Raw genomic sequence first — 12776 nt, 5'->3', positions numbered from 1 at the left:
AACACAAAGTGAAATAGCTTATAAGTCATAGCAAAAAATTTTGAAAAGCCCTAAATTGTAAACAAGACAGGAAGAATGAACAGATAATAATAATTCAGATAAGATTTGTGGGTTTTAATGAGTTGCGACTTTTGCATAATCTCCAACAGCTGACATATATCCTGCCAAGGAATAGACAAGAAATGATACTTTGACTATAGATACTCAAAGGTGTCTTCAGAAGGTGGTTATGCATGTAACAATTTAATTTATCAAATCACAAGAGCATATAGAGCACAATTAAAATGGGATATTCATTGCTAAAACAAAGTTTAAAATAAAAATGGACTTTAAAATAGAGACACTAAATCAATGGATGTCCAAGTCTGTTAAACACTCGTATAAAGGTAGCTTATGAGTAGCAAGTATTTAATTTACTGGTGTCCAGATGCTCATTTTGGCAGAGATGGTCCTTCCACATGCCCAAATTTGAAGACATTTCTTCAACTGTTGGTGACCATCAGAAACAACTGCTGGGATAGCCCTTGGCCTGGTCCATAGGAATGCTTTTAAGGTCTTGCCACCACAACTGAGCAGAAAAGCAGTCAGTCCTTATTTCTCACAATTCAAAGTAGGAGAACAAAGGAGGAACAAAGTGGAGAAACAAAGTTCTTCCTCTTTGGTGCCTTCTTGAGGTCTCTGCACATAGGTGGAACAGAACCTCTGGACACCCTCTGCTCCTGCCTCATACTGTGCCTGGTCCCTATGCAGGTGCACAGGTGAGGTGTTCATTACCATTTAAAAAGACCTGTCACCTACTTATAGGAGGGGAGTCTAACAAACTCCTGCTGGTTTTTGTCTTCGCTGTGTGTACATCCTAATTCCGGGATGAAGTATTTCACTGAGGAGTCAGAGGACGCATTATCCCTCTTTTATCAGTACACAACCCCAGTCATAATGTATGCCCACAGGAAGAAACGTTTTCCCATGCAGGGAATGACTCAGACTAGGTCAAAGCAGCGATACAAGGAGAGTGGAGAAAAGTGAACAGTAACTGCAGCTTATAAAAGGTGGCATTTATCTTAGCAGAGTGACAGCTGCTTACTGTGAAGTTACAAGGGGGTATTGTGATTTTCTGACTCTGAAGCCCACCCTTTAGGAACCACTGATCTGGAATATGAAAAGACTACACATGCTGAAAAAGTCTTTTTTAATGAGACAGGGTCAGATTGTGATGAAGCTCACTCACATTGAGTGGCATTTTCCTTCTCTTTATGGCCCCAGTAACATTGACACTATCATTATCAGGAAAATAAAGCTGAATACAGTGCAAATGCAGTTGCACTCCTATTGGGTACTGATAATTGATAATTAATAGATTTCAACAAATTCAATTAGATTCTAATTTCTTTTTTTTTTTTTGAATGACCAGCTCTACAGGGAAGTAACAACAGTATGGAGTTCCCCTGGTAGGATTCTTATCATGATCGGGTTATCTAACTGATTATATGTCCCCATGCCATAGTGTTAGGGCTCAGTAGTGTGAGCTGCAGCAAATATCAGGCATGAAGTTGACTCTCTGTTCATAAGATTAAACAATGACTAAGCTTTAAAAAAGCATAAACAGTAGTGTAATAAGGCTGTCATTACAGTATAACTAGAATAAAATGAAACTGTTATAAAAATTAACTACATTTTATTATAGCAAAGCGAAATGCAATCAGAAAACTGCTTCCTTTCAGTATAAATGTTCCACTTGCCTGCATACAGTATGCTACACAAAGTCCTGGGCTTAATCACCTCTTAGCTATATCATGACTCTTTCCTGATGCAAAACACAGCAATGCACCAAATCAGCTAGAGACACCAGAAATTATTAAACATGCATAGTCTTAGAGTCTGGCCAGTCTTCCTTAGTCTTTGTATATTTGCTGAGCCAGGAAAAAAAAAAGTAAATAAAATTTATAGAAGTTGTACAACAGCAGATTAACCATTTGATAGGTTGTGCCTTGTAATATCTGTTGGACTGTGCTGGTGAAAGGTGCCCGAAGAGTGTAGAGGAGCACGTGAAGCTCTAACCCACATTGCACAAGAACTGCATCCCACATCTGCCACAGAGGAGATAGGCTCATAACCTGCTGGAAGCAGCCTGCCTGCAGCTCATTTATGGAGAAAGTGCTCTGGTCTTCCCTTGTTCTGGCCGTGAATGTGTTTTCAGAGGTGCCTCTCAGTGGAGGAATGAGCTGGATTCCTCACAGGGCACGATGTGACATAAACTGCATGACACCCTTGGTCTGGCAGGAAACTCATTGGCCCACAGAAAGTCTCTGGAGGAAAGAGAGCTGAGGAGAATGAGTATGTGTAGTTTTATATCAAACAAGTAGCAACAGAGGTTGTACTGGGTGGGCTGTCCTGGATTGGCCTTGCTCGGCTTCATCTGGTGTTTTTCCCTGCAACTCAGTAATACGGTTTCACTCAGGTATCACTTGAATCACTTGACCAGACCTCACATTTTTCATTTATGTTTTTTAATCTCAGCACTCCTGAAACAGAGATGTCACAAGGTACTATTTGCAAGCTCATCAGCTAACCTGATTTTAAAAACTTGAATAGCTCATTAAACCAAACTCTCTGATTTACTATAGAAGACCAAAGAACCAAGGATACATTAAAAAATCAAGGAAGGAAAGAATAGAAATTGTGCAGAAAATATCTTTTTTTTTTAAGCAGTGAGAATGTTTGAGAAAAGCAGAGGTGTAAAGGGAGAAACTTGTAGCCAGAAGATCCAAACTTCCCCTTGATTCTAAACTTAGCTCAGCCACTGGCCCACCGTGCAGATGACTCAGTGCACTTCCTTGAACTTAAATCATTCCTCTACAAAACTTGTTAAAGAAAGACGTCAGTGTAAATTAGATGTTGTGTCTAAGTTTAGCTATGGCCAATACATAAATATCGGAGCTTTAATGTTTTCTCATTTTTGTCTGCTTAAGAAATATGTGTATGTACATGCACATATGCATATATATACATAGCAAGGGAGAGAACGATTTCTTTGTGCTATTTTTGCAATTTTATTTACGTATATTGTTATTTTTCTGGTGACATAAGAGCTCACAACTGATTAAAAGTTTAACCATTTTCAGAGCAGCCTGATTGCCACAACGCCCAAGCACTCTTCATTCTCTCAAACTGTCAGGAAAGTTTCAATCCCAACCAAGCAGTGGGAGCTGAAAGAGTACACATTCAGCACATAACATACATGACGGCTGATTTCTTGTGACACTAATCTTCACTCCTGAGGGAAAGGCAGTCACTTATTCATAACTCTACCACTCAAAAGTAGCCATTCTTCTCACCATGGAGATAAATGTCAAAACAGAGACCAGCCATAGGCTGAGTCTAATCTAATCTGTCCAAAATAAATATATATTTAGATTTGTTGTCAAATCTTGAATGGTAAACCCTTTAGCCTGGGCAACTGTTTCCTCAGTCTGCCCTCTACATCTATAAATATGCATACCAAAATGGATATATGCTATCAGAGAAGCATATTAATCCTGCTAAAAGGGACAGGACATGATGCTGACCAACCTTTCTGATGTGAGCAAAGAGTCAGAAGACAAAGCACGTGACTTTCAGAAACATATAGCAGAGAGGAAAAAAACACATTATTTTTGTTTAAATCTTTCAACACCCACCTGAAATCAGCAGGCCCTTCACTCCCAAATGGCTGATCCAGCAAATAAGAAAAACAAGGTCCTACCTGGATGCCTGTGGAAGATGGCAAATTAGAGGGATTGAGAAATTAGAGGGATGGGCAATCAACAACCAGATGATTTTCAACAAGAGAACATGCTGGATTCTGTACCTGCAATGGGGCAACCCTCGATGTACGTACAGGCTGGGCTTAAGAACAATGCTGCAGAAAGGGACCCGGGGGTCCTAGTCAATGACAAGTTGCACATAAGTCAGTAGCATGCCATGGCAGCCAGGAGGGCCAACAGTGTCCTGGGGTGGATCAGGCACAGCATTGCCAGCAGGTTAAAGGAGGTGATTGTCCTGCTCTTCTCTGCACTAGCACAGCCTCACCTAGAGTGCTGCATGCAGCTTTGGGTACTACAAGATAAAAATTACACTAAGCTATTAAAGAGTGTCCAAAGGAGGGCCATGAGGATGGTGAAGGGTCTGGAGGGGAGACCTTATAAGGAGTGGCTGAGGTCACTTGGTTTGTTCAGCCTGAAGAAGAGGAAATGGAGGAGAGACCTCCCTGTGGTCTTCAACATCCTCAAGAGGGGAAGGAGAGGGGCAAGTACCAATCTCTTCACTCTTGTAACAGGACTCAATGAAATGTCATGAAGCTGAGTCAGGGGAGATTTAGGTTAGATATCAAGAAACAGTTTTTCACCTGGAGAGTAGTTGACTATTGGAACAGGCTCCCCAGGGAAGTTGTCACGGCACTAAGCTTACCTGACTTCAAGAGGCGTTTTGACAACACTCTCAGGCACATGGTTTGGATTTTTGGGGTGTCCTGCACAGGGCCAGGAGTAGGACTCAATGATCTTGATGGGCCCCTTCCAACTCAGTGTATTCTATGATTCTATGACATCCTGGTATTGAGACACTGGAGGACATCACAGAAGAACTAGAAGTGAGTGTCATTTTTCTGTTCCACTCCTCTATTTCATACTGTCAAAAATCTCCATGACATTCTTTCTGAAGTAGAATGCCTGAAAATGACCTCAGAGCCTGAAGAGAAAGAGATCTTCTCTCTCATAAATAAATTATACTGTTTCAGAAATCAATACATCTATTTCTCCTAGATATTTCATTATTGAAGTATCAAAACAAACACTCTTGCATAAATGGTAAACACAGCTTGCCTTCACTGCTTTTAAACTGGCATATTTTTGGTGTTCAAATATCCCTGTTCAAAGCTAAATCCCATTTTTACATTTAGATAAATCTTATCAAAAGCCAATTAACTAATTATTTCAAAAGATGCATTAGGTTTAGCAGTTCAACCACATTACCTCTAATGCATCATGTACTACTTCTCTTCTGTGCATATTCCAGGTAAGTAACTGAGCCATGGTTTTAGCAAAAAGCACTTCCAAATGTCCCACACAGGTTTAGAATGAACGGGACTTCAGCTATGCCAGGATGCAATTGCCTCTAGGAACCCAAGAGCAAAAGGAGATCTAGAGGCCTGCTACAAGTCACTTCAACTTGCTCTGTCCCAGGATTTGCACTTATAGCTGGGTCAAATTCTTCTTTGGAATTATTATACACATCTGCATTGCAGCTGAATTGGGTCCATGTATCACAACACACAAATACGCAAGCAGCATTGCTGGAATGTGTCTACACTTTCTAAAGGTGGCAGAAATGGGTGCCAGGTAACAGCTGAGATAACAAAGCATGGTTGTTGTGCAGGAAAAGAAAGGAATTATTCCCAGAATAGTAGCTCAATAAGGTAAAATATCTGAAAAAAAAAAAGGTTTTAACACTACGTAACACAAACCACTACAAAATAGGTACCAAGAACCACTTGGTCACTTCCAGGCCATGGCTTCTGTGCATGCGAAGTAATCATCTGGAAAAGAAGCTAGCTGTGGGAGAGGATTCTGAGCAGATCATGATCTCACAGCAGGACAAAATGGCCAAGAGGGCAAATGCAACCCTTGTTAGCAATGAGCATCCCCTGATGAAGAAGAGGAAAGTTACTACTTTTTGTCATATCCTCAAGGTGATCACTGCTAAGTACTGTAATCATTTCTAGTCTCAACAGTTTAGCAAGGATGCTAATAAATACAAATAGTTCAGAAATAGTGCCACCTGTGAAAAATCTTCCTCATGCTGAGCACTTAAAGATCAACCTTACTACCTCAAAGAAAGGTCACAGAGGAGAGTAAATCTCTGCCTAGGACTACCTACATGCAGAGGGAAATCCACAGGCATTAGAGATTCTTCAGCAGGTTACAAATCTCCTGGACTCAAAAATGAGACAAACTGAGACAAGGAACGGAGTGCTACACTGCCACATTTGAAACAACTTATCCAGTAAATTTGCCATCCATGCAAGCTTTGCAATCAATACTGCTGTCATACAGAACAGCTCACTCAGAAATGAAATGCTAAATGAAGGACTCCATGAAATCCTATGCCCTGTATTATCTAAAAGAGAGTAGATGATCATAAGAGTCCCCTTGGGTCTCAAAAATCCACGAATGTAGTTCAGAAGACATGTACTTCTAGAGGCTAAGAATGAGGTCCTTACATTTTTCAGATACGTGCTTTCCCCTGAAGGTTTTTCTTGAAGAAAGGCTAAATTATTTATCCTATAAGGGGAGAGTAAGTTGCAAAAATATCAAGTAGCAAGCCCACAAAAGATCAAATTTCTTTCTGACTTTCTATTTTCCTTAACTCTCGGTGAAAACATATACAGACAGTAGATGAAGTGTGTTTTGAAGAAGACTGAAAGGCTCCAAAGGCATATGGAGAGGAGGTCAACAGCCTCATAAGCTCATCTTGTGAAAGGCAGATGCTGGCTACAGCTGGGTTAAAAAACAGGGCTCTACAGAAACTGGCTTTTCTGGTTTTGGTGACCTATGTAGCTCTGTGACAGGTATGGTGTTGTACCACATTTCCTAGGGTTGGAATCTGGAGCAGTCTGTCTGCTCTGTTCAGCTTCCTTTACTAATTGACTGCAGTTTATTATTTTGACTGAATGTGAGGAGGTTTATACAAGCCATGTCTTGTCTGGTCATTCTTGTTCCCTAAGCTGACTTTATCCATTTCTGCTGCTAGTCATATAGCGGCACACAGAACACCGGTAATCCCCACAAAACTCATGCTGTAATACTCGGTATTGCACAATTTCCAGGTGTATCATTTCAGGAGGCAGTTTAAATCAATGGGAACAGAACTGAGCTTCTTCATGAAGCTGTATTCGATTTGGTAAAGAGGAATTTGAGTAGAGTGAGGCTAGGACCATCTCTATGTGATTTACAGCAGAATTTGCATCTTCAGCAAGTTCCAGAACTTCATGAAGACCTTATCTTTAAGGTGGACCGATCCTAAGCTTCGTTCTCAAGCTACCAATACCAAGATGGTCTTTAGCTAGGATGTCTTAATCACATTTTCAATTTTGATAGACAGGAAATGGAAATGTAGTGTGTTTATGTGTCTCAGCACTGCATAATTACTGAATAAACCTACAAGCAGTTTTTTGCTGTATGCTGTCCTTGGAAAACAGTGGCTGGATTTTGTTATGCTGTAAGTCTGGGAAATCGCTGTCCTCTCCCCCTCCCCCCAACAGGTATGTTTTGGGATTTTTTTTCATTCTTCTCATCTGATCTGTATTTAATGAGCACTTTTATCTGACTTTGCAGTAATTCCTAACATATACCACTGTTGCCATCAGTTTTCTACATTCTCTGGTGTTGTCCAGTTAATCAGTAAAATACTGTTGTTGAAATAGCTTAGAAGGTGAATTCATGGCAGAGAGGATATGACCAGCTTGTTTCAAATTCTGGACTTAAGAGTTTTGAAAAATCAATTGCTAGGAAATTGTCATTTAATTCCTGTGCTTTGTTTTTTTAATTGTATGATCTTAGAAAGAAGTAGAGTTTACTTTAAAGTAAATTGCTGATACTTTACTTACTTGAGTAAAGTGCCGGAGCTACAACAAAAAATAATTAACATAAACAGCTATTGCTAAATTAAAGTGAAGATGAAAGTTTGGGTATCCTCACCTCCACTTTGTGCTGACAAACTACTGTGCTTTTTCACTGTAGACACCTACTACGCTGTAAAACCTAAGGAACTCTTTGTCATGTTACAGTATAATTTTTTTAGGACAGCTCAGTGTTTATCTTTAATCCAAAGAAAGATGCTGCCGTTGCCCAAGCCGAGTGACGCTTGGAAGCACATTGTCGCATACAGAATGTTCATTAAAAGCGGATTAGGTGAAGATCTCATCAAACAGGCGGGATTCTGCTTAAAATAAACGGCTTCTAAGCACAGGAATTGTTAGAGGAATGGACCATAGGCGCCGACCAGTTTGGTTTGCATATTTTAGAGAGTATTATTGAGCTGGTGTGTGTGAAAGTAGGCTCTTTACTTCAGCAGTTCTGTTTACTCGAACAGAGTAGTAACCATCGATAAAAATGTTAGAGGTCATTTGGTGATAAAATGTGGAGACTTAATAAAAAGATATCCCAGGCATGAAACACTGCAGCAGAACGCTGCTTAAAAATTAACTAATTTAAAAAAATAAATTAAATGAAATGCAGCTTTCACTGTTAGGTTCTAGATTTCTCTCCCCCAAACATTAGACGAAATTGCATTGTTTACAAAAATTTATTAATACAAACTTTACACACTTTATATAACAGTTATCAAAGTCCTAGTTATAGATATCATGTGTGTAATAATACTTTGTTTAAGTTCTTTTTATATTCATTTGCACACAAAAGTTCTCCAAGACTAATATCTACCTACTATGACTGTATCTCAAATCTGCTCAAATTTTGGTAAGGCTGTTGGCGTTTCTAAAAAAAAAAAAAGAAATCGTACAAAGGATAATAACCTAGGCGATCACTTCATAATGCTTGCGACTAGCCACTGAACTCTAACTGATAAGGTCATAAACAAAACGTCGAGAGCCCTATGTCATTATACCACAGCCGACACAAACACAGCGCACTCTGCCCATGGCCAAAGAACAGAAGGACGACTAAAACGCAAGCCGATGTGTTGCAGCATCGTAGGGCCACTAAATAGCCATCCGTGAACTCGTGGCGATTTACAAGGTGAAGAGAAGGCACGAAAGCTGCACACTGCGCCCCGCGTCCCTGTGCCCCGGGGGCCCGCCCCGGCAGGGCCGGCAGGGCGGTGCCGGCAGTGCGGGCAGCCGGGCAGCCCGGACAGGCAGTGCCGGCAAGCGCCCGCCCGCCCCGCCGGGTTCTGCCCTCCCTGCTCCGCTCCTCCCGGCGGCCCCTTCCCGGCCTGGGAAGGAGGGTTTTACCCGCCAGGGGTTTTTTGGTTTTGTTTTTTTTCCGACGTCTTGGATGCGGGGCTCGTGTTGTGTCTTTGGAAAGACTCTTGTAAGGTTTGTGTGGTGAGCTGGAAGGAAACGGGTACCTACGTGTTCTCCTTCGTCCCCCGGCCCAGGCAGGGGACAGAACCAGCCCCCAGGTGGAAGGTAAGATAGGAGTCCGTACATAGAGAGATGAGGTGAAAATGGTTTATCTCGTTAGAAACCGGACCACAGGTGAACACTACACATTCTTTTATGACAAAAGTTTGTTTTATGAAATAAATTTTACTAAGCAATAAGCCAGAATGTAGAAAAATACATTTTACCTCCAAACTCAATAAACAAGGAACAAAAACTTTCGTAGTAGTGCATAATTCTTTAGTGGTAGCTACAACAGGGGTTCCTAAACTTGTACAATAAGAGCTTGCATAAAACAGAACAAAGGAGTGAGAGAGCGTTCACAATCTTTTTTTTTTTTTTTCCAAAAAGAACATAACCCAAAAAGGTGACTCAGGTGGGTTAAACAGAGCTCAGAAAAGTTCGAAGAGAGGATGAGAGGCGGGAGGGTCTACAAGAAAAAGCAATCAAAGAAAAGAGCAACTCCGACCGAAAAATGCAAAGGCAAGAACCCTGCTCATTATTACACATGATGAGAAGCATGGACAGCACTGGAGAGTAACACACTGTACTTTGCATCCAGGTCCAGTACCGAGCTGCCCGGGGCAGTTGGGTAGCGGATCGGAGGTGGGATCGCCTCGTCTTACCTCGACCCTGCGGCACCGGCTCCGGTACCAGCTCCGGCCCCGGGGCGCGCTGGGGGCCGCCCCCGCTCACTTCCCCACTCTTTCCAAACGGGTCCTGTCTCCGCTTTGGCTTTGTTCTGCAACTCTGCCCAGCCAGTCAGAAGAACAGTGCACGGGGCTTAGTACTTACTATCCTTGCTGCTGGTTCGGAATTTTGGGTTGGGGTTTAAGAGTTTGGCTTTCTTTAGTTTTAATTTGATTTTTGCTATTGTTCTTTTGGTTATGGTTTTTTTAACTATTTCTCCCTCCAATAGGCAACAGAGATGCACAATTTGGATCGAGCTGTTGTTTTTGCAAGAGAATTATCCTCTAAGCTCATTGTTTGAGGAGACACTAATACAGATACAATTGTAATCAAATAAAGCAGGAGAGAAAAAAAATAATCGAAATCTAGAGGAAAGGGGACTCTGCCCCATCAGAGAGGCTAGTGGCAAAGGAGCCTGCCTTGAGACTCACTAGGGGAAGTATCTGCTTTACCAATTCTCCCAAATCAATTTCCTCATAATTCCCCTGGGAGCAGGTCATCCTTCTCTATGTACAGTAGCAAATGGTGATAATTAATGTCTTCGACCCTGTTGCGGATAAAAATACTATCCTTTTAATTTCTGTTACAAAAATAGGAGTAATATTCAAAACAATGATTGTCTTTTTTTTTCTATTTATTTTATATAAAAACATAAACAGCTCAGCGAATTCTTGTTCTTGTGCAGGCTTTTCATGAAGAATTGTTCTTTAGTATTCTTAGTAGTATATATATATATATATTTATATATTATATATAACTTAATGATTGGTCCACAAAGTAGATCTGTGCGTTTCTCTAGTGCTTTTGTACAAAAGAAAAACAATATTATTATCAAAATATTCATTTAATGGCTTTACTTCATACATAAATACATGTTTAGATAACACAGGAGCGGTGATTGTTCAGTCAGTTTGGAAATGACTTTTGTTTTTGTTTAGATTTTTTTGTTCTTGTTGTTGGGTTTATCTCTCTCTCTCTCTCTCTTTCTCTCTCTCTCTTTCTCTCTCTCTCTCTCTCTCCCTTAGGACTTTGTATACACAGGAGTGGCTGGTTACTCACATCGCTACAAATACGCTACTCGGCGTCCTTTGTTTTTAACTCTTTGTTTATACCTTTTCCCCAGGACGGCTGCTAAGTATTTCTTGACAGCCATTTGTTTCCGGTAGCGGCTGTAGCTGTCCGTGAAGATGCCGTCTATGTGCCGCTTGGTCAGCGGTTCCGCCTCGTCCCCCAGGCCGCCGCTGGCACCGCTGCAAGCACCGAGAAGCACAGATGCATCAGGCGGGGCCGCTCCGCCCCCCTCCGCGCCCCTCCGCACCGCCCTGCGGCCCTGCGCAGCCCCGCGTCGCCCGCTGCCCCGGGCGCAACACGTTGCGCGTAAGATGCGCGGGGAGACAAAGGCCGCGCCGAAACCCGCTCCCGACGCGGTGCGCGCAAGTGGCGGCGGCGGGAGAGACAATATCTCCCCACCATGAATTATTCATTGCGGCCGGGAAAGCTGCTCTCCCTGGGGGCTTTATTAACGTGTTACCTTCTGCCGAAGGGCAGCGGGTGGCACCGGGCTCGCCCCTGCCCCGCTGGCGACGGGGAGCCCCGGGGAGCCCCGCCCGCCAGCTGGGGCTGCGCCGGGCTGCAACCAAGTTCCCCCCACCCCCTCTGCAGCCGCGCCCTCGGTCATTGCTCCCCATAAACTGCTCCCCCCACCAAATCGTGGAGGCTGCCCAAATTCTCAATTTTAAATCAGTTGATTATAAAAAATTATAAAGACATAGATATAAATACACACACACATATGTGTGTGTGTGAGAGCGTGTGTGTATCTATATCTATCTATCTATCTATCTATATGCCCGAGCGTATTAACCCAACCAAACCTCCACGACCGCCTGAGCTGACAACTGGGCTCACGCTGCGCCGAGAGCGGACCGGGAGCCGGCCGGGAGCCACGGCCAGGAGCGGCTGAGGCTTGGGGAGCCGGACTCCCCCAACCCCACCGCGGCGCGCCAACATGTTCCCGACCCCGGCCGGGACAGCCTTATTCTCCCCAACCACCGCCCTTTCAGCGTCTCCGCTCCAGCAGCACCAACGCCCACCGCAGAAAAGAGCAAGCAGAGACCCTTACCCGACCCGCTTGGCCATCAGGGAGTGCAGATATTTCCTGGCGGATAACTGGCCAAGGAGTTTCCTGTAGGCTTTGTTGAAGATCCCATCGGCGTGCCTGGGCAGAGGGAAGAGCCCACGGGTGAGCGACGAGGCCGGGGAGCGGGCTGCAGCCGGTTGCGGGAGCCCGGGCGATGACGGTGACCATCCTTCCCCGCCGGCGAGCGGAGGGCGGCATCTCCCCGCGTCCCCCGGGACCCCTCGTCCCCACCCAGATCCCTCCCCGTCGCGCTGGCTCGGTTCCGCGCCGGCTGGGCATTTCTGCTCCGTTTGCGGGAGCATCGCTAGCCCTCCCCGGCGCGGGTGGCTCCCCCGCTCCCTCCCCCGTGCTGCTGGAGGTAAGGCGGCTTTTCCATTTCTTCTAGGTTTTACACTGAGCACCCGGACCCGGGCAATGTGGTCGTTTGTTTGGGTTCGGGATTTTTATTTTGATGTTGTTGCTGTTGGCTTGTTGAGTACCATTATTATTTTTTCCCCCCAATCGGCTCTGTCAGACCCGTTTTGTTCCCGGCTCAAAATTCACGCCTGACACCCCGCGAGTTGCTGTCACCTCTTTTCCGGTGGGTAATACAAGGTGTACATCTCGCCGATCATGGAGGGCGGATTCGCTATGCCGAGGGGTTCGTGGTCGTAGGCGAAGTCCTGCAGGGTGTTCCCGTCCTCGTCGTAGACTTCATCCTCCAGCCTGGCAACGAAAGCAGCAAGGAGAAGGAGTCAGCCGGGCTCCGCGGGGCGCTCCGCTCCACTCCCCGCTGCCGGCTTCCGACTG

General features: G+C 43.9%; 1 protein-coding gene across 1 annotated transcript in view; it reads right to left on the bottom strand.

Moving 5' to 3' along the window:
* Positions 1–9267: 9267 nt before the first annotated feature.
* ADCYAP1 (adenylate cyclase activating polypeptide 1) overlaps positions 9268–12776 on the bottom strand; it is a 6541-nt gene continuing 3032 nt past the window's right edge. The window contains exons 2-4 of the mRNA XM_029959387.1: positions 12558–12712; positions 11970–12065; positions 9268–11097 (exon numbers count right to left, since the gene is read on the bottom strand). Coding sequence (XP_029815247.1) covers positions 10911–11097; positions 11970–12065; positions 12558–12712 — 438 coding nt within the window. The 3' untranslated portion in view covers positions 9268–10910. The remainder of the gene's footprint in view (positions 11098–11969; positions 12066–12557; positions 12713–12776) is intronic.

Source organism: Manacus vitellinus, unplaced genomic scaffold (genome assembly GCF_001715985.3).
Source record: "Manacus vitellinus isolate BGI_N305 unplaced genomic scaffold, ASM171598v3 scaffold_1_pilon, whole genome shotgun sequence".
Taxonomy (NCBI): Eukaryota; Metazoa; Chordata; class Aves; order Passeriformes; family Pipridae; genus Manacus; species Manacus vitellinus.
The sequence above is the reverse complement of the archived record's forward strand: the minus strand, read 5'-3'. Positions and strand labels throughout refer to the sequence as shown.